The following is a 23,791-nucleotide window of genomic DNA, read 5'->3' as shown; positions in this document are numbered from 1 at the left end:
TACGCGCTATAGCGAAACCCTCGCCGCCTCTGCGAAATAAGCTTCTAATAAGCTTAGTTACAAAGTGTAGGCCTATAATATAGGCATCGAATTAGCTTGCTAATATAGGCATCGAATCGACTATCGAATCGGCTATCGAATCGGCTTTACTAATAGTTGAATTTCCTATAGCATACCTAGTTAAAAATAGGCATTACTCCTAGGGTAGGCGTTAACTTTAATCCTATGCTTGCTATTACTACCTAATCGGAAAGCAAAGGATCCGTCCCGCTTTACTTCTTTAGTAGAGTAAACTTTATACTAATCGCTAATATATAATAACCTATAGCGCCTAATTTTAGGTACTATAGGTTATTATACGTTACTTCGACGGTGCGGGATTACTTTAGAAGAGGACTTTACCGTCCTAACTTTACTTCCGCCCTACTAGCGCCCTACTTTATTACTATTATCTATTGTCGAGCAGTTCTTTAGTCCTAGATCTTACATAGCCCGAACAACGATATATATCTTCGGTCTGTTTTCCTTTCTTCTTCCTTTCCTTCTTTAAGCATCCCGTATACCCTCTTACCCTCTTCTATAACGTTACCTTAAATATAAGATCTACGTTAACGGCATAGAAAGTAACAAAGATAGTACTATTCTTTAGCCCTACTCGGTTCGCGATAAACTAGGTCGTATATTTAGTTTGTGTTTCTGTTTAGTAAAGGCAAGATACTAATATACTTATAGAATAGCGGCCCGCGCGCGCAGGTCGCGCCTAGTCTTAGCCCTCGCCTTAGTTAGCAACGTATTCGGTCGCCGGCTACTCGAACGTATATACTTCGAGCCTTCGAGCCTTCGAGCGATATAGATTAATATAGTTTTAGTTTTTAGAATCTTAATATAGAGCGCGCTATACGGCGCTCTAAGCAGGCTTTTGTCTGTAACTAACGATATGTTCTTATATCCTTAGTCTTATTTAGTGGATCTATATAGCAAGCTTACTCTTATATAGCCGGCGAGTAGCAGTAGTAGTAGCGTAGCGGTAGCAGCAATAGCAACAGTAATAGTAGTAGTAATAGTAATAGTAATAGTAGTAGTAGCAAGTAGTAGCAGTAGCGGCAGCAGTAGCGGCAGCAGCAGCAGCAGTAGTAGCGTAGCAGCAAGCGTAAGTTAGTCTCTTTAAGCCGATCTCTTTGTTCTTTCGCATCGATACGCTATTTGCTAACTGCTTCTTAATAGTAACGACGACGACGACGACAACGACGACGATAATAGCATTAGCTTTATACTAGCAATATAAGTCTAGCAGTACTATAAGCGTAAATCTAGGAGACAATAGACTAATATATATATAGCGACAACGATAACGATAAGTAGTAGTAGTAGCATAATCCCGCTAAGGAGCCGTAGGTCTATCTAGTAGTCTTATCGAGTTGTTAAGTAGTATACTAAGAATAGTATAGAGACGACGACGACGATAACGATAACGATAAAGATAACGATAACGATAAGCCTATCGCTACCGCTCCGCGCCGCCGCGGCCGCCCTACTAGGTAGGGCATTTAATACATTATACCGACACTAGGCACTTTAGTAGAGGTAGATCCTATAGTATGCTTCTTGTCTGTTAATTAGTAAACGAATAGCTAATTATCGTATATAGGAATAGCAGATAGAGGTCGCGCGTAGCCCTTCGGGCAAGTTAGTAAACTAGCACTACGCCGGCTAGATTTAGGACCTAGCTCGTAGGTTTAGCGAGCCTCGCCCTACCTGCCGCCGCTATACCCGTCGCTCTTAGATTACTAGCGACACTCGGTACGTAAACGAGTGTCGCCGGTATAGCGTAGCGGCTGCCTAGCAGCTAGGCACCCCTATCTCTAGTTAGTATAGTTAGTGCCGCTATAGTAACCGCACTTATAAGGATTAAGTTGTTTTTTCGCGCAGTAAGACCTAAAATATAGTAGTAAGTCGTACGATGCTTACTAGGAGTTTGTAGTATTTAGGGTTTAGCGTTCGTTGCCGTAGCTAGTCTACTCTTTATTTGTTTTTTTTTTCCTTCTATTTGCTAGCCTTCGGGCATAATAGGCTATGTTTTTTGTTGCTTTTTTTTACTCTTAGTAGTAGCCTTCGGGCATAGTAGCGCTGCTACTATAAATAAACTCTCTTCTCTGTCTTCTAATATTAGTACTTTGTTATTTTATAGCCTTGCTTTTCGCCCTTTCCTTAAGTTAAGTCGATTAAGCTACTTTCTACTAGATTACGCTAGTAAAAGTACTTAATACGATAACGAGTAGTAGTAGAACTGTCCGCCTTTGCCTATAGTATAGTATATATATACTACGTGCTATATGCAAAGACGAGCAGCTAGCCTCGCCTAGCTTTATAGTTTTTAGGTATTGCTTAATAATCGACGCTTTAAGCCGATAGTAGCTAGCCTCGCTTAGCTAGTATCGAGTAGCTAGTGTCGAGTAGCTAGTGTCGAGTAGCTAGTATCGAGTAGCTAGTATCGAGCAGCTAGTATCGAGTAGCTAGTCTCGAGTAGCTAGTCTCGAGCAGCTAGTCTCGAGTAGCTAGTCTCGAGTAGCTAGCCTCGCTTAGCTAGCCTCGCTTAGCTAGCCTCGAGCGGCTAGTCTCGCTCGGCTAGTCTCGAGTAGCTAGCCTCGCTTAGCCTCGTAGTTCTCGGATATTGCTTAATAATCGACGCTTTAAGTAGATAAATAAATAAACAAATAGATGAATGTATTTGCTTACCTATAGTACCGAATCTTCCGTGCTATAGGCAAATAGCGGTATCTCGCTCGGATTTCTAGTTCTCGGATATTACTTAATTATCGCTAAAGGCCGCGCTACTATTAGCGCTTTAGGTCGATAAATAGACAAGATCTCGGATTTTGCTTAATCGTATTATTACTAAAGGCCGCGCTCGATAAATAGATAAATAGAGAAAATTGCCTATAGTACGTAAGATTAGGTGCTATAGGCAAATAGCAGCATCCGTCCGGTCTTCTTCGTTAGTAAGAACACCTCGTAGGTACGCCTTCCGTTTCTGCGGGTATTAAAGAAGCTCTACGCAGTTAGGCAATTTTCGGCAGCGTAGTCTAATAGTAAGTGCTATAGACTCTTTCGGTAGACGTAAAGCTCCGATAGTATAAGAGGGCTATTAGCGTATAAAGCTCCGATAGTATAAGAGGGCTATTAGCGTATAAAGCTCCGGTAGTATAAGAGGGCTATTAGCGTATAAAGCTCCGATAGTATAAGAGGGCTATTAGCGTTGTAGCCGTAGTACGTCTTACTATATAACTAAGCGGCTCGTCCTCTCTTCTCGCGCTTTAATAGCGGGTTTATATAGTTTTAATGTTTGAATTCGCTTGTGTGTCTTAGCTCGGTAGTATATAGAGGCTCGGAGTTAATATCTGTAGGCACTATAGGCACCGTTAGTAGGTAAGTTTCGTAGGTATACGTTAAAGAGGAAGAAGGTAAGGTAAATTCCCTAGTCGAGTAGAATACTAATCCCGTATTTTGCTATAGTACGGCAAAATACGTACTATAGGTAGATGCCGGTATCCGCCCCTATTCTTCGCAGCCTAGTTACTTATAGTAATGCGACTCGCGGTAGTTTTATTAACCTTCGCGACCGAGTTTCTTATTTAAGACTCGCGGTAGATAATAGAAAGTTAGTATAGTATTTCGCTATAGCACGTATCGTAACGTGCTATAGCGAAAGCTGCCGCTACTTAGCTGTTTCGGCGTCGATTAATATTATTAATGTTTACTAATAGCTACTGCTAAGCATTGCGATATACGCTGAATTGCGTATAGCACTGTAAAATACGTGCTACAGACAAATATCAATATTCGAGGGAGGCAAAATATCGAGAAACTAGCGAATAGAAAATTCCAAGAAACCGAGGATCCGGAAAACCAGAAGTTTCGGTCTAGTGCTACGATTAGGCCACCGCCAAACGGGGCTTGGCCTCAGCTGGAGCTGTCGCATCCGCATTGCTAACGACTGCGCACGGCTGTCCCATATACAGCAGGGAGGGATCCGTGGTCGGGTTTCTCTTGTCGTTTCGGAAACGTCCTTACGAGCATGTCGGTGAGCACGCATCCGTTCGGGAACGTGCAGAGTCGAGATGTGATCGGTGCATTAAACAAGGGTCGCACGAAGCGACTTCATCGCAAGTCTCGTTCAGGATGCATCGTTTGCAAACGACGACGAATCAAGGTGCGTGACTGGGATTCAATTGCGGCAAGCCAGAGAGACTAATAATGCGTCTTCAGTGCGATGAGACGAAACCTTCGTGCCTTGGTTGTCAGAAGAAGGCTCTAGCGTGTGTATACGGCAACGAGGACAGAGCTCAGACTGCCATAAGCGGAGTGCTCCAGCTCCCGTCGCCCACAGGCTCTGCGGGAAGTACATCTTCGAACGCAGTGGAGCAGCATTGTTGGGAGCATCCTTCTCCAACATCGAGCCCGGCCGAGCCAGTGTTTGAGGTATCAGAACTTGCAAGTGTGTACTTTGAGCACGTTGCGCCTTCGTTCTTAAGCAGTAGCACTCGGCCCGAGCAGACCTGGATCTGGCATGTGTTCATCCCCTCGCAGGCGTATTCGTCGACGACTGTATGCCATGGAATGCTTGCTGCTGCAGCCATGTACCTCTGCTTGACCGGTCCACGGGAAGAATCCGCAACGTATCTCGAGGCTGCGACCCAGCATGGTAGTCAGTTCGTCGAGGGCAGTATGTCACAGCTCCAAGACTTGCAGGCAGCTCGGGCCCACGAGCATCTCGCATGTACGCGACTGCTGTGCGTCCTCGGGTTGGCATTCTATCGACAGCGAAGAGAGGGAAGCGGTGTAGATCGTATCGAGTGGACGTGGTTGCATCTTCTCAAAGGTGTGCCGACAGTCCATGCCGCGCTCTTGGCCTCTTCTGCATCTCTCCATCAAAACCTTCTCGACGATATGTTTATGAAGCCACCGTCTTCACCCGCAAGCGTCCATCACGACCAAATGGCATTGAAGAACACCGGTGGCAGGCACGCACCTTTGCTGGCATATGTCGAGAGGACTCGTCAACAGAGATTCAGTACTCTTCGGTTCGCACTCGAACAAGGATGGCTGGATTCAGGTGGCACATATCAAGCAGCTCTGGCAGCAGTCATTGGCAGCTTGAGTGATATCACAGACAGCGTTTGCAATGCGGATTATGCAAGTCTCTTCAGACTACTCTTCTCCTGGGCCGCCCAGCTCCCAGACGCTGCCATCCGACTCTTAGACCAACACCACACAGGCATGATGGCCGTTCATACGCATTGGCTCATGCTCTTGATCCTCATCGAAGACCAATGGTGGATGGGCGATATGGGAAGGTCTGGAATTCGTGCAGCTCTTGCGATTCTCAAGGAGGCAGAGAACGACCTTGCTCCGGTCGTGAGTTGGGCTCGCGAGGCATTGGACATGTAGGGATTGGGTCAGGCATGGTAACAATCATCTATCGAACCGCCGTACGGCTGGCGGAATTAACAAAGAGGAAGGAAGGTGTAATAGACCTGATGAGAACAGCGGAGTATAGCAGTGGACTGCAAACATGGAATTGATCCTCCTTGCCTCCTTGTCATCACCACCACAACAACTGTGTAATACTTGATCACTTCAAGAGCTTCGAGAGTGTGAAGGCATACATTCAATCTGCTCCAATGCTTGAACGTGGTCAACACACGCCAGTGAATCAACGAGACTGATGAGTATAGCATCGTGTCCTTAGGCTGCTTATATACAACGATATTCTATTCTCTGGGCGCAAGTTCTTGGCCTTCGGATCTACAACACCACCACCACCAACTGACAACAACGCGATGTGCACGATTCCAGGGCAAGCGTGGTCCTGGTTATGTATTTGTGGGAACGCTTTCCAAATAATCGAAGGGAACTGCCGGTCGAAAGAGCAACCGAGGAACCTGGCCAAACTCTCTTCTCTCCTGTCGTTACGGCCAATCTTCGTATCTTTTTCTTTCTTCGAATCAATTGAAACGAATCCCGCGAGAGAACAAACTTGCAACAACACCAGGTCGATTCGAAAGGGAAACGAAGGAAAGGGCTGCCGGAAAATGAGCCCAACAAGCACGATTGACCGATGACGAAGGAGAATTGATGTGTTGCCGCCAGCATGTCGACTCCCCAGAGCCCACAGCGACAGGCTTTGGAATGCCTGGTCCAGGCATTTAACAGAATGGACATCGATGCCATCTTCTCCTATCGCCATGAAGACTGTATGCGATACATTCTGCCCGCGTCCATGGGCCATCGGCCTCAGGACAATACCACCTATCGAGCACAGCTAGAACAGCTGCGACCCATTTTCCAGAATTTTCGCCTCACGCTTCACGACATTGTCGAAGATGTAGAGTCGAGAAAGATATGCGCTCACCTCAATGCGCGAGCAGATACGGCTGCTGGAGAATAGTGAGCATGCATGAATGCCGTTCTGTCTGGAATGCTAAGCTGACGACCCCTCGTCAGTATCAACGAGTACATGTGGACACTACAGTTTAACGAAGCAACCAAGATCATCAAATGGAGCGAATTTGTCGATACCGGAGTCAATCGTGATTTCTGGCCCAAGCTTGAAGAGGCTATGCAGTCTCATCGCCAGTCGCAATCTCGGGAATGATCCCATTTCTTCACTGGCCCCAGGCATGGACGATAGAAGGTCAACCTGAGGAAAGACCAAAGCCCTCTAGTGCCAAGCGGTTGCAAGCCAGAATGCGTTCTTCCTCGGTCAAGAATTTGCTTCGAGTTGAAGTTGGAAAGTCCGGGAGCGCGAAGAAGACACCAATTGCAACAACGACTGAAGCCAGTCCCTCTAGTATAAAGAGCCATCTCCATCCTCTAATGCCTCCAAGATCATCCATATAGCCTGTGATTATACCAGCGAGAATGCCGAACAAAGCGCCCGCAAAAGCCACGCTGGTATAGAGCCAAGCGAATCGGGACGTGAGCTCATACTTCTTGTAACATGACGACAATTAGAATGTGCAGCCGGGTGCGAAGCCAACCTCAAATATTCCGAGTAAGAATCGGAGCGCGATCATTTGCTTGTGGTTCTGCACAGCTCCCATGCACGTGGCGACGCGGCCCCATCTGCGAAACTGAACATCAGCTTAACGGCCAAAACGGATCATGGCTCTCAAAGACTCACAGAACTCCAAGTAGCGGAAGGTATAGAGACGGCCGCACACGGTTGAGGATCATGTTCGAAGGCACTTCACAGATCAAGTATGAGATGTACCAATTCCAACGCGGAATTCAACTTTGGCGTGAGAATAAGATCGACGCACTTGTCTTTGCCCCTCTCAACAAAACATCACTCCAGAAAGCAGGCATGACAGAAGAAGATGAACTTCGCTGGCTTGCCAAACAGCTCGAGTTTGAAGGCACGACCAGTGAGATTAACATCGCCGGTCCATTATGGACTGACTGCGAGAGTAACGAGTCACGTTGGTATGGAGAAAGTCGCGGGCATGATCTCGAAAGTTTCGACTTTACAAGCTATAGAGCTTCTCCATCGCCTCCGGCAAGACACTCGAATCCGTGACACTCCCATTCCATACATCCAATGCTGATGATACCATTCAAGCTGCGAATCCGGCATCGAAACCCCCCGTCTAGCAGTCTGCGCCTTAAACCCGCATAACGGCGAACACGGCAATTTCGGGCTCCAAGAAATCGATCACATCGCTCCCGCAGGTCGAAAGGTATCAACGTCCAAGGCCCATTTTCCTGCGATACTATCTTCCTCAAGCGAAAAAGTTTCGATGGGATTGTTACGATGTATCACGACCAAGGACGGATTGCGTTGAAATTGCTTTCTTTTGAGGGCGGTGTTACGGTTCAGGGGGGGTTGCCGATGATGATTGCGACTCCGGCTCATGGGACGGGGTTTGATATTGTGGGGGAGAAGAGGGCGAGTGTGGTGAGTATGCAGCGGGCTTTTGATGTTGTTGTTGTTGTTATGGCTTCGAGGCGGGGATTGAAATTGCGAGAACGAGAACGGGAGGGCGGCGTTGCGTATGCGAGAACAGTCGAGTGGCGGAGAAGTTAAATCCTGCTGTTTCTGCGGTCGAGGGGCATTCGTGCTGCTAGACTGGCGTTTCCTGGTTCTGGGAATGTTGCGGCTGTGGATCACACTTAGCATTCCATTAATGCTGCTGCTGTGTGACGAAAAGGACCGAGGGTAGAGTTAATGGATGAGTGTCTTACTCTCCTCAAGATCGAACTCAATCAGACCAGGCTTTCATCGCCGGATCTAACCTGCCTGTGCGCTTGGGACAGTCGAAAGGGAATATTCGAGCTTGTCGGTACTGCATGAGTTCAGGGTAAGTGTGAAGTCTCTCAATGTACGACGAAAATCAGGTTCATTTTTTCGTTCGCAGGTATTATGCATGGCTCAGCCGTGCTTGCCTCTGAGTTACAACTTGGGGCAAAAGACCAACTCAAGATTGAGACGTTGCAAAATTATTGGAAAAATTACATTTGAAACTAAGATTCAAAAAAAATCCATCAAATCAACCATGTGTCGCTCGAGCAGCAGCATGCGACCCATCCTGCATCGACTCTCGCTTCCTTTTCTCTGCCCGGCGACCCCGTTTTTGTCCTGCAGTCACAGCCCGTCCATCTTCAATCCCTTCAACAGCCCCGATTTCCGACCAACCACCACATCCATCACACTTAAACTTGCGTCCAATCTTACAGACGCCACAAGTATCGCAATGCCACGCGTCGTCGTAGCACGAGTTACATTTCCAACAGTGCATGACCAAATCTCGATCCACCCATCCACCACGACAGAAAGACCAGAAATGTAGAGACTCTTTCTCATTCCTTGCAGTTGTTGGATCTTTGTCGGAAATTTCGCCAAGGCCGTACTGGAAGAGGAGTTGGAAATGCTCGTCCACGTCCGCCGCGCTCGAGCCTTTTTTCTGCATGCTCTTCAGCATAGCGCGCCAGGATGCCAGGATGGCGTCACACTCGAATGCCTCAGAGTCTCCGTTCAGCTGAATTTTGAGGTTCTCGACGTCAATGAAAGCATGTCTGCGATTTAGAAACTTTGTGAAGCATGCATTCGCGGGTTTAGTCGTGATCTTCTCTAATCGCGAGTGGTGGAGCAAAAATCCTACACCACCTTGAATGCCTCCTCTTGTCATTTGAGCCAACTCTTTCGTGTCGATTCCGCCGAAAATTTGAACGAGACTCTTGAAAGGGCTGATACAGGGGAAGGCAACTCGTGGTCGACGAAAGGCCCAAGAATCCATACAGTCGCACAACAGTGAGCAGGATGCGCCGAATTTGCGACATGCACACTGGCTGGTGTTGCAGCCCCCTTTGCATCTGCAGCTTGGTGCGGCGTCGCCGCCGCTGACGTTCGGCCTCTGGTGTGGGAAAGTTAGACGGAAATGTCGAGTAGCGTGATGAAAGCAGTGCTTACCTCTGTGACCACTCTGCCAAGGATCAGGGTCGACGGGCGTTCAACATCGCCAGCTTCCGGAGAGGACGGCATGGAGATCACTGAAGAAGATCCTGTTGTTCGATGAATAGCGGAATGGATTGTAGCAAATCGTGAATGGGGCTGTGTGTGAAGGTGAAGGCAGCAACGTCTCCTTCTCAAAAGAAAGGAGAAGGGATCCATTAAGCTCCCGAAATTGCGACAAGCCCCTCATTCACGCAACACCATTCGACGAATATCATGCTCCTCGAGAGCATTGACCTCTTCTTTGAAGCAGCGTAAGATTGAGATTAGCAATGTGCTGTATGAAGACTGAATGTCGGGTTGTGATATGCAAATGCCAGACGAGATTTGGAAAGTAAAAGCGAGCATCTCTAGATCACTTCCAGGACATGTTGCTTTATATGTACTTGTACCTTGATATGTACAGTGTCGTGTGATGGTATGTTGACCATGCATTGCGGCCTGGCCGAATCTCCTGGACATGTTTGCGAGCTGACGTCCGTCGATCGAGCATGTGCGTGATAGAAAAGTAACCGCAGTTTGGAGGATGAGTTCCATGCCGGTACTGATACTAGTTTGAATACTAGTAGTGATATTAGAATCGAATTAGTTTCTGCAGCAGTTTTCGGTCCTGGTCAGTCGGCGGCCGCAAGCTTGTTAGACAATATGAAGGAATTCCAAAGTTCTTTCTAAGCTCTTCCTTATCTCCTGCGAAGCCGTGCGATGATGGAAGATACATGTACAGATTCATGTAGATAGCGAAGGGAACGACTTCATGGAAGGGTGATGTCGAAATGCCAAGCACTTTCGGTCCGAGTGGTCCCGATTTCATCCACATTCTGTCCATACTTCATCCACAGCAAAGCCACATCTCATACACGGCCCATCCACGATCTATCCACGGTCCGTTCACGGCCGAATCAGGGTCAAACAGAAAAACCAGCAAGATCGAAAGCCGTCTGTGTCTGTGTCGTTCACGGTGCACGAACGTCGATAGCAAGTCCGACTGAAGGATGCCATGGTACAGTGTTTCTGGAGTCATCCATGCTAGTCGTGCGTAGAAGACCAAGCACAGCGTGATAGAGGCTTTGACGATCTTGGTGAGAGCGAGAGCGACCTACCAAGTGACATACAGTGACTTCATCAATATTATCCCGATGTGCGGTCGTTCATTTAGGAGCTGGATCAAGATCTAGTGCTATGCTTGCATCGATACACGATTGCGCACAACCATTTCACAGGTCAGAGCTGTGTTCGAGCTTTGCCGCGCTGCCAAAGATAGAGGGTGAGGGGTAGGGGTTCCGGGTACTGGGTACTGCCTGTTTTCAAGGCACTTCGAGCGTATCAAAGGGGCGCCGAAGTAGGCGTCTTACATCGGCGTCTGGCGACCGACCACAAGCGTCTTCAGTACGATCGATGACCCTGGCCAGCAGTCTCATTTGAGTTTCTGATGCCGTGAGCGCCGCTCCGACAAGCCCGGCGGGACGCGTCGACTTCGACAGCCGACGAGAGGCTGTGTAATGCATCGTCGAGAAGCATGACACCCATGTCATGTCCAAGTCTCCTATGCTGACCGCAGTGACGGCGCAGTCGTGGCCACACAGGGTGGTATTGCGTGTAGCCCGTTAATAAGAATGTGTCAATTGTCGCGCGGCTTTCTGTCGTCGATTCCTTTCTTCCGTTTCCAATGGTGCATGACAGCTGGAAAGCCTTCTCCGTTGGCGTGGCTTGCTGCATGTGTACTTATTCACTGGTACCAGCGCATATATCATTTAGCCTTTCACAGTAGTGTCTTGACTGCCGCGACATCCCACCAACTCGGCAGCCTTGCTCTCTCATCGGTCAGAGACAGCGCAGGGCCTTCGCATCAGCAAGCATGTCGGACAGCGACAACAAGGATGGAGATCATACCTCTATGCCATACCAGGCGATTATCGTCCTTTGCCTGGTCGGCGCGGGAGCATTGATCCTTTGTAGCTGGGCACTTTTCCGCCATTTCTACGAAGACGAACCAACGCCGGCGAGAGGAGACAATGTTGGTGAGGATGGCTATACGCAAGCGCAATACATGCGAATGGTCCGCCTAAGGAACCACGAGGAGCTGCAGCAGAAATATGGGCACATCAATAGTAATCCGTATCGCCAGAAGATGGCGCAGTCATCGGTGTTCTCAGTGTGAAAGGCTCTCGGCGCTGACCTTGACGCATCGCGACGCTCAATCACCACGATTCGGAATCTCCCAGCTTCTGCCGACAACCTCCAAAGCCTGTCGCAGCCGTACACGCAATTGGCGTCGTTCGAAGCGCCTGCAGGTAGATGGCACTCGCGCAAGTCTTTCGTGCAGTCATAGCAAGGAGGCCGTGAGCCATCGACTTGCGCCGAGGAGGGGGATGCGCAGATGCTGCGCCGAGGCGGGTCTGACGGAAGAGCAAGCAATGAAGCAAACGTGAGATACAGTAGCAGGTCGCAAGTGCGCCTGGAAGCACAGCTCTGTTGGCGTCTGATGGTATACGTCGCTGCACCTGCAGAAGTTCGACGGCCGAGCAGCAAGTGCGGGGACGCTCTCGCAAAATGTGATCAGGTCGCAAGTAGAAGAGGATGATGAGCAGAGACTTGGGTGCTTGGAGCGGATTGTGGAGAGAGTGTATCTCGACTCGTTTACTATGTGCTCCGGGGAACTTGTCAGTCCGGTCCGCAGAGCCGCATCCTCTCTCGGGCCACCAGCCAGGGGAAGAATAGGGGTGTTTTGTATATAGAATCGCCTGTTGCTTCCTATTGAACTGCTGTAGACAGAGAACAATCGTTATTCGAGCCTCGTACGCGTTTCTGACTACTTCTAACCACTTTCTAACTACTTCTAACTACTATAATCGCAACAATAGCGCTAAGACCGACACGTACGACTGCTAGTAAGCCACTAGTGCGATTGGACTAAGCTGCTAAGGTGAACCAGACTCTCGAGAAGTCTATAAGTCCGCCGCTAATTAGACGAGCTATTAATACGACTCGGTAGGCAAAAGGTAGTACTAGGAGTAGGTTAACTGCCGGTAAGAATAGTAAAGCAACTACCGTCGAAGAGCCTAACCTAATCGCTAGCAAGGAGACCGCTATAGCGCTAGTAGAGGAGTTATCGCCTAATATAGATATAGCTTCCTCTACCGAAGCTTCTATTTCCTCCTCTTTTAACGCTACGTAGGAGGCGGAAGCCGCTACTAGCAGCGTTGCTATACTCGCTGCTAGTAACGCTCTAATAACTCAACCTAGCTCTTTCTTAGATAAGACCTTCTATTATAAAGGACAGTAGACGCTCTTTAATATAACGAAGAGAGGCGCGGCGCGGACAATAGCGTATAAACCGGTAAAGTTCTTATCGGCGAAGAAAGAGGAGGGTTAGAATAGATACGCGTAGGCGGCGAAGATAGCGAAGTTATATAGTATAGTGCCAATTAATCGTATTGTTGTCCGAGCTAGAGCGGACAGTTAGAAGTCGGCTTTTACGAGCGATTAGTACCTAGCTAGCAATAATGAGATTAATAGTAATAAGGTCTATAATAACGCTCTCGAAGTTGCTAAAGGCCTTGTCCTTACCTCGCGGAAGAACGTCTTTATTAATATAGACTTCTTAACCAAACCTAACGCAACAGTAGCAGCTAGAGCTTTAGGTAGTAGCAAGAAGCTACTAGCTAAACCGGCTTCTAATCTAACCTCAATTTAGCTTACTAACGCCGGCGTTGTAATAGCTAAACTCGAGACTTAGAAGCGGTACGACTATTAGATTATCCGTAACTTTCTATATAGTACTAAGGACTGCAGCAACTTCTTAAAGGCGGGTAAGTATACGTACTAGCGTAACCGGAAGTTAAAGGACTGTAGTAAGAACTACTTTCCGTTCTTCGAGGCGGCTATAATCGAAGGGTATAAAGCGATCGCTTCTAGTAAATAGAAGGTAGACGAGCAGACTAGCGCTTTCGAAGATAGGTTGCTAGTAAGGTTAGAAATTAAGCTAATTAAGAGGAAGGTCGAGAGTAAGCTATAGAAGGCGGCTATCCGGAAGATAAGAGGTCGCCGCTATAGTAGCGAGACCGACTCGCCTCGTAAACCGGCTATTAGAGGTAGTAGAGGTATTAGTAGAATTTAGCCGATTATCTACAACAATTTTAGTAAAGATCTCGGCCGTATTATCGATAACAAATTGCGAGGCAGCGGTATTATTCCGGGTACGCCTTCTCGGACTCCTAGTCGAGCGCTAGTTAAGACTAGACTACGTAGTGAAGTTATATTGCCGCGCAATATCGTTTAGTGCGAGAAGCTAATAGTAGAATTCTTCGACTAGGTTGCCTTATAGCGCGACTTCTAGGATTACGACTATTTACGGCCTTATATCGCCTATTTCGTCGGCTCCGGCTAGACGCTAGAGACTATCTGCAATCTTACAAAGGACGACTAGCCGGCGGCACTTAGTAAAGTGGATAGTATGCGATTAAAACTAAAGAAGGCTATTGTCGAGTTTATAAGGAAGAAACAGGATAAGGTTATAGCGGCGGAAGCTGCCGTTACTAAAGAAGGGGAGAACTTTTAAGAATTCTAGCTTCCTTCCTATACTAATCTTTATACAACTACAATATATATAAACTTGTAATAAGCGGGAGATTCTTACGGTAATAGCACTTATTTAGCCTATATGTAATTGATTAATATAATGCGTTAGTTATAGTGTAAAACAAGCAATAGGCAAGGCTAGCGTTCGTATATATTCTTTATATCTCTACCGTACGGCGCTTGCCGCACGCTAGCAATACCTAGCTAGTTATATTACTCGAAGTCGTTAAAATCGACCTCTTCTTCCTCCTTACCCTCGTTATCTTCTTTATATAACGTATATAGCGCTTCTATATCGTTAAGCATCGACGGCTCGTTATTCTAAGCCTACTATATCTATTATAACTCCTCTAGGTCGAGCGCTATTATGTTTTAAGCGTTACTAGCCGTCGACTCGAATTAGGCAGCGTCGTACGGCAAATCCACCCCTTCGACGTTATATCTAGTATTAGCGAATAGCGTACGCGCTCGGCGGCCTCTATATAGGTACAGACAATATAGTAAGTAATCCTAAAAGCCAAAGAACTTCGGTAGCTAGTCCCTGTGTCTTTTAATAGTCTTCTTTAGCAGATTGAAGCTTCCTTCGATAGGATTCAAATCCGGCGAATACGGCGGCAAGTACTCGAGTCGGTGTCTAGCATCGAGAATCGCTTGCTTAATCCTCAATCTATAGTAAATACTAGCATTGTCTATTACAAAGATTATTAGCGGACCTTCTTCGAGGCATAGAAGCACCTGCTTAGTAATCTAGGTAAAGAAATAGTTACTATTAATCGATCCTTAGTATATATAGGTATATAGTAAATAGCTATAGACCGTAAAGGCCGGCAACACGCTCTACCTTACTTCTCGCTTCGTATACTAGACGTTAATATAGGTGACACCCCTTAGACTCTAACTATACTTCCGCTAACCTGTTTTCTAATTGCTAGTAGTCTTATCGATAAAAACAAGTCGATTAACCGGCTATTTAGCGTACCTAATCGTCTATAAAGCCCTTAAGAACGGGTTACGTTCCTTTGCCGCCCTCTTTACCTCCGTTCGAGTATACTCGTATTTCTTTAACGTCCTACTAATTAGAGTAGGGCGAAGCTTAACCGCGCTATTACTACTGTCTTTTATAGGGCGTAGCCTTATAAATTCATCTTGAAGAGCTTAGATTATCTCTATAAAGTAGGCGTCCGGTCGGTCGTCGAGATACCTAAGAAGAAACTCCTCCTCGGCTACTAGAAGCAGTATATTCGTTTAGCTACGCCGAGTGCCTATATTCTCGATATACAAGGCTCTAAACAACCGCCATTTCTCTTAATAACGATACACTAAGCGGACTGATATTAGAAGCTTTGCAAAGGCGTGTATCTGCTTAGTAGAATACCCTTTAGTAAAGAGGTTAATTAGTTAGCCTTGCTAGTCGCGGTTTATACGAGCTTTCTTCACTATTATAGATGCTATAACAACACCTTAGAAGGGTCTATACTACTGAATTATTGACAACACGATATCCACGATATACTAGAGAATTCTAGGCTTTAGGAAGAGGACTGGAGAGCAGATTTTGGTGGAAAACAGCGGTGTGTATGCTCGCCAAGCCTCTCTCGGAGGTGCAGGGTTCTCCCCGCGCTTACTGACAAGTTGGTCGGAGCACATAGTAGCTTTTGATTGCCAAGCGTCGCCAAGCGAGATTCTCATTCAGCTCCCTCCTTTTCCCCTCCCCGAAATTCGACAGAGAAATGTGCGGTTGGAGATGTCCAACGACGCTTCTACCGTTTGACCTGTACCGCGACGACATATGGGGACTGGACAGTCTGCAGAAGCGTCCCGCGCGCAATCCTCCACCAGGCTCGTCGGCGGCGCGTAATGGCGCGAGAGGCGAATACCCGACCATGTTTCAGCAGTCGGCGGCCGTACAGTACACACGTACGTACTACCTCCCCTGTGTACCCACACGGTCTGGCGCGGCTCAATCGGCCTGCCTTCGGCGTGGCATTCTGTTCCTGCGAGATTTTGGTCAGATATTGTTGCCCTGACGAACAGTCTCACCGACTCTGCTCACCGAAAGAGCGGAAATCGGATGTCCCTATTCGGAAAGCAGTCGGATCCGGAAATCGATCCATCTCCGATTTAAATAGACAGCATGCGCCAGACAGGAGGGTGATGTTTCGATAGGGCTGAATGTATGTCTTGGCAGTATGCATCGTCCACCGAGTGACGCGGCGAGCTCAATCGCGGACCCATGTCCCACAGTAGAGGGAGTACGTAGGAGTATGGAGAACCTGACGAAAGCAGCGTCTCTCAATTCACCACCCTCTTTCCTGTCTCTCTTTCTCCCTCCTGCGTGGCCACTCGACGTGGCTGGCTCTACGCTCTCTTTCCATAATGCATTTACCTTCACTCCTGGCTCTGACTGCTATCCTGGCATCAAGCATTGCAGATGAGGCTCCCTTCCACGCCAACTCTCAGTACAACAATGCGGAGTTGGGAAAATATGTCACACAAACCTTCAAATCCAATCCACACGTCACAGCAGTCCCGGTCGTCAACTTCATGAAACCTTTCACCAATTGCGATGACGGTTCTTATCTCTTCATCGCGCCGCGCGGCACTGTTGCAGAATCGACCCCAATGATCCTGGACATCACCGGTTCTCCTGTCTGGGCTTCAACAAAACGTTATGGAGAAGTCTACAACCTCCAAGTTCAGTCGTACAAGGGGTCACCATACTTGACATTCTGGGGAGGCAACGATGCTGTCGGTGGCCACGGAATCGGAGAGTACCTCATGCTGGATCAACGATACAATCAGCGATACAGCATCAAGGCCGCGAACGGTCTAGGTGCAGATCTACACGCATTCGCCCTCACAGAAGACGGCACTGCTCTGATCAGCATTTACGCAAAGAAGGCCACCGACGTCGATAGCGTAGTCGGCCATCATCGAGAAGGATGGATCTGGGACTCCATCTTCCAAGAACTCGACATCGAAACCGGAGAGGCAATTTTCGAATGGAGAGCTTCAGAGCACATCGACGTCTCAAAATCCTACACCGACATCAACGAAGCCACCGAAGACGCCCCATGGGACGTCTACCACATCAATAGCGTCGAAAAAGACGCCGAAGGTAACTATCTAATCTCCATCCGCTTCCTCCGCGCCATCCTCTACATCGACGGGAAAACGGGCGACGTCCTCTGGCAACTCGGCGGAAAAGACAACTCCTTCACCGATCTCTCCTCAGGCGACGCCACGACCTCTCTCGGCCAACACGACGCCCATTGGCACATCAAAGACGGCAAAAAGTTCATCACCTTCTTCGACAACCGCGCCGACTGGTTCCAGTCCATATCCCAAGAATCCTTCGGCAAACGCATCGAACTCAACCTCTCCTCAATGACCGCCCGCCTCGACCACGCCTTCTCCGACCCTCTCACAAAAATCTTATCCACGTCGCAAGGCTCCTACCAAACCCTGCCCAACAACCACGTCCTCTTAGGCTACGGCTTCAACGGCGCCATGGCCGAATTCTCGGAACAAGGAGAATTATTGTGTGACGCGTATTTCCAACCTTCGAGTACATTCGGCAGCGGCGATGTGCAGAGTTATCGGAATTTGAAATTTAATTGGACGGCGTATCCCGGAGATAGTCCGTTGTTGGTGTTTGAGGGGGAGGTTTTGTTTTTTTCTTGGAATGGGGCGACGGAGGTGGTGACTTGGTTGTTGTTGGGGAGTCATACGGATGAGAGGGATGGGGAGGGAGAGGGAGATGAGTATCGTGAGGAGTTGCTGCAGAGCCGTGCGGTCGAGGATGCGATTGTTGTTCCGAAGATGGGGTTTGAGACGCGATATCCAGTGCTTGAAGGGGATGGGGTGAAGCGTTTTGTGAGAGTTGTTGCGTTGGATAAAGAGGGGCGATCCCTTGGCACTTCCAATATGGTTGATTTGGGAATCAGGTATACGGGAGAGATTTTGGAGGATCATGGTCATGATCAGCCCGTGGATGGTGATCATGGTGATTGGGAGAAAGATGTGGGTGATGAGCAGATTTTGATTGGATTTGGGGTCTTGACGGTGTTGAGTGTTCTGCTTGTATTGTCTGTGACGGTTGGCAAGAAACCGCTGGCGCCGTTGTGGCCACGCAATCGGTATGATGAGGATACGGAGAAGATGGCAATTCATGTGCAAAGCAAGCAAGGTCGAATGGCGCACATTTGGCAGAGAATGCTTGCTATGGTGCCGAGACTGAGAAGGACAGACAACTTGACGGAAACTTCAGCGAAGGAAGGTCTCCTTGCTCAAGATGATCGGCCGCAAGAGATTGGAGAAGTTGGAATATCTCGCAATGAGCCGTGATTTAAATTTCAATGCAATGTGTTCGTTACTCGTGATTTTTCATGTCAAGTCTCCCATCGCAGCTCCAGGATTTCCGAATGCGTGTCTAGTCATCTTTCTCGGCCGCCAGAACGAACTCGATGATCTCCTCGCGCAGGCCTGGCCAATTCTTTCTTGCCCATGCGAACCATGTGACACATGCGAAGCCGACACAGCCGAGGAATATTGGGCCTGCGTAATTTAGATTCGAAGCAGAGACAGGTAAGGTATTTGGCCAGGGAAGGAAGACGAAGACCCAGGCCTGATGAATAGGTCAGCGATCACGTCTCCACAAACTCTTGCTGAGGTAGATGGCTTACGGTGTACAGGAGGGCATATGCATTTACCCAAATTCCAGCACGACCCTGTGACATGGTCAGCATGCGAAGTTGCTTGCGGAGGCAAACTTCGAGTGAAAATCACCAAATCCCATGACCCCATCTTCAGTTCAGCACCCCTCTGGAACCTCGCCCACACGAAACACGCGATGGCCACAAAGTACGAAAAGTACATGGCCATGGAAGACAAAGCAACGATCGCGCCGAACGCAGCAGAAGGGCCGAGGTTCAATAGGGCAAGCAACATAACCACGACAGTGGGAAGCACAACAGCTTGAATCGGGACTCCCAAAGTCGGGCTGATTTTCGCGAACCATGGATGTAATCCGCCATCTCGCGCCCAGGCCCAAGTCAGACGAGAAACGGTACCCGTGCCAGCCATTCCAGCATTAACATAGATTGGCGCTGTAATCGCAATAAGCGCGACCGTGGCATTGGCAGAGCCCGTGATCTTCTGTAAGATGACGAGAATCGGCAAGTCCGAGGCAACTAGATCATCCAGCGACCCGGACACGAACATGATCACTACCGCCATAGCGAAAGCCAGCAACCCATTCGCCGCTATGGACCAGAACATGGCTTTGGGCACCGTTTGCCGGGACTGTCGGGTTTCTTCGCTCATGTGTATCACGGAATCGAAACCAATGACTGCGATTGCGATATTAGCCCCAAGCCAAGGATTGAAAGCCCTAAGGTTGTGTAACTTACATAGCCAGACACAAGACAAGAGTCCCACGTTCCAGGACACGAAGTCGTTGCCCCAGCCATTGGATGTGTGGAAGAAGGTCCAGACGTAGCTGGCGCTGTGCTTCTCCCCCATTGCTGCGAAGACGCAGACGTATACTATGAAAAGTGCGATCTGTAGGACCGTGCATATCATTTCGATCAGCGGGACCCATTTGAAGGCGAAGATGTTTATGAGTGCTTGCCACAGGAGCAAGAGGTAGATGACTAGGACCAAGTGCCATGATTGAGGTTCGTAGGTTGGGTGCATGAATGATGCCAGGCTGAGAAAAATCGAAGATGTGAGTTGAGCGATGCTGCACATCACTGATAGGTACGCGAACCAAGTCACGTAGCCTTGAAGCCAGGTTAGGAATCGTCTTGGTTTGGCTGGTGCGAAGGCCCAGGTCCAGTGATACCTGGTACCACCGGAGAAAGCTGGTCAGTAAGAAGCATTGTAGATGTTTCATGCTCGGTCAACTTACTGCGCTCCAGCAATGGGTTGAATTGACGCCATCTCCGCAAGCGATGCTGCCTGTGTCATGGCTCCGATCCAGGCTATGAGCATGCCCCCTACCATGATCTGGGGACCACCGGCGTACAAAGCGAAGGACATGTTGAGAGTCACGCCCTCCCAGCATGCCATGTACATGAAGGAGAAAGCGAAGATAGAGGCATACGTAAAGATGCGCTGGGATCGATCAGATCGGAGCAGGCAGAGAGTCCAGAGCATCTCAGCTTGCTTGCCTTGATTGAAGCCACTTTGGCAACGAAGTTGCTCGTTGACGCTCCATGTTGATCTTCAGGTACAGGCGTTTCCTCGACAATGGGGGGTTTGGGCTTCTCCGAAGCCGCGGAAACACTGCTGGACATGGTCTCGGTATCTGAAAACGCTTCGTCTGGCTCGTCTTTCTGAGTTAGAAATATAAAAGCAATGAATGCTGGAATCTCTGGCGAAAAGGCTTTGAGATTTAACTTCATCGTTCGAGTTGGAGCAGACGTGCTGCCTTTTCAACCATACCTGCCACCACCACAACCTTCATAAGCCAGTCTACGCCCTGGACGATACACCAAACTGGTCCATACGTTCTTGCCCGTTCAGCGACGTGCATATGCGGTGGTACTGCAAGCAATATAGATCCCACACACAGGCCCGGACACTCTCGGAGACAGGAACTGGGGCTAATTTTCCAGAGTTAGCGGATGAGAGATAATGAGTCTAGCCCTCGAACATTGCACAAGAGGCAACGATGTCCACCTTGCCACGCGGGCCAAAAGGGTTCAATCGGCTCGTGTGACGGGTCGATATGTCCATGGCTAGACGCTTTCTGTGTAGATGGCTCACTTCCGGCTCTTGATAGTAGAAATCTGCGGTCGTGGCGAGCGTTCTTAACACTTCAACTTCAATGTTGATGATCAGAAGTGGATTTGTTCGTGAAGAACGTTGGCTGCCATCAAGGTTGCTGCGGCCCGTTTTCCCGCAGCCCTACGCAGAGCCTCATTGTCTGGCCCCACCTGTGTGCACTTGCTTGATTAATCGTCACCGGCTCGCTTCTCACTTCAACTGTAATTACCAACTGTGCGGCCATCGGACACAGCACTGCCAATATTCCCTGTATCGACGGCGCTCGGCGGACTCTTTGAGGAACTGCACCAATGCAAGCTCGACGGCCGACGAGCGTGCCACTACAAATCGTCCAAATGCCGGATCGCTGAGCGCAGCCCCTCCACCTATTCCCACCCCGGGCGCCGAACCACGCGCCGCCACACAGTATGGCCGCCATGGCCATGGAGCGGCGAAGAAAACGTGAGGCGATATGAGGTGTTTGCCGGCGAATGTGGCTGACATGCGCAAAGGCGATTTGCGAGAACAGAATATCCGAGCTTGGAATGGAGAGAAAGGTGCGGCAAAGGACTGATGATCCATGATATATCTGGAGCATTGGCAAGCTGACCAGGAGTGGCGCAGATATCTTCGAGGTCCAAGGCTCGCTGGACTCCAACATGAAGAAGAACACAGCATTCATTAAGCGCCTCCGTACCGCACTCACTGCTGCCAACCAGGCCACGTTCCTGCACGAGATACGCTCGCTGTCATTACACAAATACCTCACCGAAATCATCTCCGCCTGCTACGAAGGTCTGACTAAGCTGAAGGTCGCTGCGGACATCACGGCCGGCGTTGAGATTGTCAGCGCCTTGCATCAGCGATTCGGTCCAGACGAGTTCACTTCATATCTGGCTTGGTATGTCGGACGCGGCCTGGCGACACCGGATAAGGCGCAGCTCATAGCCCTTGCGACCGATGTTCGAGAGCGAGAGGAGAGGGAGCGCATTGCTAGACAGCGCACGCTACTTCGCGTGGCCACGGAATTATGGCTCGTCGGAGTTCTCAGGAGTCTAGAGGATATTGCCCAGCCGGCCGAAGCTGCAAAGGGCGCCAAACCTGCCGATACTACTTCAAAGCCTAAAGCCAACGGCATCCGAGCAGACACGGCAGACCCAGAGCCATTCCCACTCGAGGTTTTGAAGGATATGCTTGGGCAAGACCGCGAACACGTAAACTTGCCTCTGGTTGTGCTTTTCGTCAAGGCATTTGCCTGGGATATACTTGGATCCAAAGCGACGAAAGGAGCGCAGCGACTGAAGGTCGCCGAAGATGGCGCGACAACTGCTTCGAATGCGAACGGAGAGTCGCAGACCTCCACCGAGAACGATGACGGAGCTGTTCCAGACCCACCACTTACTCCACCTGCTATGCAGGAACGCTTCCGTAACATCATGCAGCGTTACTTCGACGATGTGAAAGCTCACATTGTCCGCGATCAGGAACGTCTTGCGAACCAAGGGAAGCGCAATGCTGAAGCGTATGTCAAGTCGGGAGAAGTCTTTGAGGACAGGCAAGCGAACTACGACAAGGCCGTCAAGGCTCAAGAGAAGCTCGTGGCCAGCGCTCAAACGCTTGCAGAAGTTCTGGGTGCGGAGATGCCAGACCTGTCTGAGAAGGACACTGCGAATGCCGGATTTGAGGGCAGCGTTGGACTTGTAAAGACCGGTGAATACCTTCGTGGCCAGAGTGAAGGTGCTGGTATCTGGGAAGACGAAGACGAGCGTCGCTTCTACGAAAATCTCACGGACCTGAAAGACCGAGTTCCCGGCATTCTTCTTGAGGACGGCAAGAAGAAGAAAGACGGAAATGATGAACAGGTTGGCAAGAAGATTGATGAATCAAATGACTCCAAAGACAAGCCGGCTGAGAGTGAGGAGACATCTACTGCAATCGCGAACAAGACTGTGGGAGCGCAGGTCGATGCGCTTCTCACAAGACTGCACGAACTCACAACCAAGGATCAAGTCGATCAGTTCGCAATTGACTTCTGCTTTCTGAACTCGAAAGCTTCGAGGAATCGGTTGATCAAAGCTGTTGAAGACGTACCAAAGGGCAGGACCGATCTCCTTCCGCTGTACGCACGTCTCATTACGACCCTTGGCCGCTATTTGAACGACATCCCAGAGGCCATGATCAAGTACCTTGACGATGAGTTCCGAAGCTTGCAGCGTCGCAAATCGAAAGACTTCCTTGGGCAAGTGCGCATGGTCAACATCCGCTACATCGCTGAACTCACCAAGTTTGGAGTTGTTCCTGAGCATGTCATCTTTCACTGCTTGAAAGTTAGCCTCGACGACTTTTCCAGGATGAACATAGAGGTGATAGCAAACCTCCTTGAGAATTGTGGAAGGTACTTGTTGCGCAATCCAGACACATCGCCGCGCATGACTTCGTTCTTAGAAACGCTACAGCGCAAGAAGGCAGCGCAGCATCTCGGCCAGCAGGAGCGTATGCTGATTGAGAATGCTGCTTACTACGTCAATCCACCAGAGCGTGCAGCGATTCAGCAAAAGGAGCGTACAACCCTTGATCTCTTCGTCCGCAAGCTGGTATACTCGGACCTCAGCAAGAAGTCTTTGGACAAGGTTGTCAAGCAGATTCGCAAACTACACTGGGAGGAGTCTGAAGTCGTGGACATCCTACGCAAGATTTTCGTCAAGCCCGGCAAGATTAAGTTCGGCAACATCTATTTGCTGGGCATGATGCTTGCTGCCCTTTGGCGCTTCCATACGAGTTTCGTCGTCACGGTTCTGGACGAGCTGCTGGAACGTATGACCGTCGGCCTTGAAGTCAATGACTTCAAGTACAACCAGCGACGCATTGCAGAAATGAAGTACTTGGGCGAGCTCTATATGTACCGCATCGTGGATTCAGCTCTGATCTTCG

General features: G+C 49.0%; 8 protein-coding genes across 8 annotated transcripts in view; 5 read left to right on the top strand and 3 right to left on the bottom strand.

Moving 5' to 3' along the window:
- Positions 1 to 4,075: 4,075 nt before the first annotated feature.
- Positions 4,076 to 5,448, top strand: MYCFIDRAFT_77423 (uncharacterized protein; the record flags this gene model as incomplete). Its single annotated transcript, XM_007924589.1, has 2 exons — positions 4,076 to 4,210; positions 4,267 to 5,448. The coding sequence occupies 2 exons, from the start codon at positions 4,076 to 4,078 to the stop codon at positions 5,446 to 5,448; spliced, it is 1,317 nt and encodes a 438-aa protein (XP_007922780.1).
- A 609-nt stretch (positions 5,449 to 6,057) lies between these two features.
- On the top strand, positions 6,058 to 6,875 carry MYCFIDRAFT_86591 (uncharacterized protein). Its single transcript, XM_007925618.1, has 2 exons — positions 6,058 to 6,447; positions 6,505 to 6,875. Exons 1-2 carry the CDS (start codon positions 6,152 to 6,154, stop codon positions 6,653 to 6,655), a joined length of 447 nt encoding a protein of 148 aa, XP_007923809.1. The 5' UTR covers positions 6,058 to 6,151; the 3' UTR covers positions 6,656 to 6,875.
- A 1,674-nt stretch (positions 6,876 to 8,549) lies between these two features.
- On the bottom strand, positions 8,550 to 10,048 carry MYCFIDRAFT_172452 (uncharacterized protein; the record flags this gene model as incomplete). The annotated part of the gene is made up of 5 exons (XM_007925729.1): positions 8,550 to 9,246; positions 9,278 to 9,399; positions 9,434 to 9,522; positions 9,551 to 9,674; positions 9,713 to 10,048. 5 exons carry the CDS (start codon positions 10,046 to 10,048, stop codon positions 8,550 to 8,552), a joined length of 1,368 nt encoding a protein of 455 aa, XP_007923920.1.
- A 37-nt stretch (positions 10,049 to 10,085) lies between these two features.
- On the bottom strand, positions 10,086 to 11,329 carry MYCFIDRAFT_172451 (uncharacterized protein; the record flags this gene model as incomplete). The annotated part of the gene is made up of 7 exons (XM_007925728.1): positions 10,086 to 10,338; positions 10,360 to 10,586; positions 10,620 to 10,682; positions 10,719 to 10,805; positions 10,864 to 11,003; positions 11,035 to 11,217; positions 11,242 to 11,329. 7 exons carry the CDS (start codon positions 11,327 to 11,329, stop codon positions 10,086 to 10,088), a joined length of 1,041 nt encoding a protein of 346 aa, XP_007923919.1.
- On the top strand, positions 11,308 to 12,277 carry MYCFIDRAFT_210600 (uncharacterized protein). Its single transcript, XM_007925727.1, has one exon. It carries the CDS (start codon positions 11,605 to 11,607, stop codon positions 11,938 to 11,940), a length of 336 nt encoding a protein of 111 aa, XP_007923918.1. The 5' UTR covers positions 11,308 to 11,604; the 3' UTR covers positions 11,941 to 12,277.
- A 4,239-nt stretch (positions 12,278 to 16,516) lies between these two features.
- MYCFIDRAFT_116419 (uncharacterized protein) lies at positions 16,517 to 18,013 on the top strand (the record flags this gene model as incomplete). Its single annotated transcript, XM_007925726.1, has 2 exons — positions 16,517 to 17,813; positions 17,850 to 18,013. Coding segments are annotated over 2 exons (1,461 nt in total), but the record flags the coding sequence as incomplete, so codon positions are not given.
- Positions 18,014 to 18,521: 508 nt separating this feature from the next.
- On the bottom strand, positions 18,522 to 20,161 carry MYCFIDRAFT_131995 (uncharacterized protein; the record flags this gene model as incomplete). The annotated part of the gene is made up of 4 exons (XM_007925725.1): positions 18,522 to 18,716; positions 18,775 to 18,819; positions 18,878 to 19,934; positions 20,001 to 20,161. 4 exons carry the CDS (start codon positions 20,159 to 20,161, stop codon positions 18,522 to 18,524), a joined length of 1,458 nt encoding a protein of 485 aa, XP_007923916.1.
- Positions 20,162 to 21,303: 1,142 nt separating this feature from the next.
- Positions 21,304 to 23,791, top strand: part of MYCFIDRAFT_202634 (uncharacterized protein) — a gene marked incomplete at its 5' end in the record, with an annotated part of 4,597 nt that continues 2,109 nt past the window's right edge. Inside the window, 3 exons of the mRNA XM_007925724.1 lie at positions 21,304 to 21,322; positions 21,373 to 21,417; positions 21,485 to 23,769. Coding sequence (XP_007923915.1) covers positions 21,304 to 21,322; positions 21,373 to 21,417; positions 21,485 to 23,769 — 2,349 coding nt within the window. The remainder of the gene's footprint in view (positions 21,323 to 21,372; positions 21,418 to 21,484; positions 23,770 to 23,791) is intronic.

This window comes from Pseudocercospora fijiensis (assembly GCF_000340215.1).
Source record: "Pseudocercospora fijiensis CIRAD86 unplaced genomic scaffold MYCFIscaffold_2, whole genome shotgun sequence".
In the NCBI taxonomy this organism is placed as follows: Eukaryota; Fungi; Ascomycota; class Dothideomycetes; order Mycosphaerellales; family Mycosphaerellaceae; genus Pseudocercospora; species Pseudocercospora fijiensis.
This window is presented reverse-complemented; position numbering and strand designations above follow the sequence as displayed.

Bases quoted from the DNA above. Each gene is read 5' to 3' on its own strand.
- MYCFIDRAFT_86591 (XM_007925618.1), top strand. From the start codon at position 6,152: ATGTCGACTCCCCAGAGCCCACAGCGACAGGCTTTGGAATGCCTGGTC. The intron at 6,448-6,504 runs GTGAGCATGCAT...ACCCCTCGTCAG, and splicing joins GATACGGCTGCTGGAGAATA to TATCAACGAGTACATGTGGA.
- MYCFIDRAFT_210600 (XM_007925727.1), top strand. From the start codon at position 11,605: ATGGGCACATCAATAGTAATCCGTATCGCCAGAAGATGGCGCAGTCAT.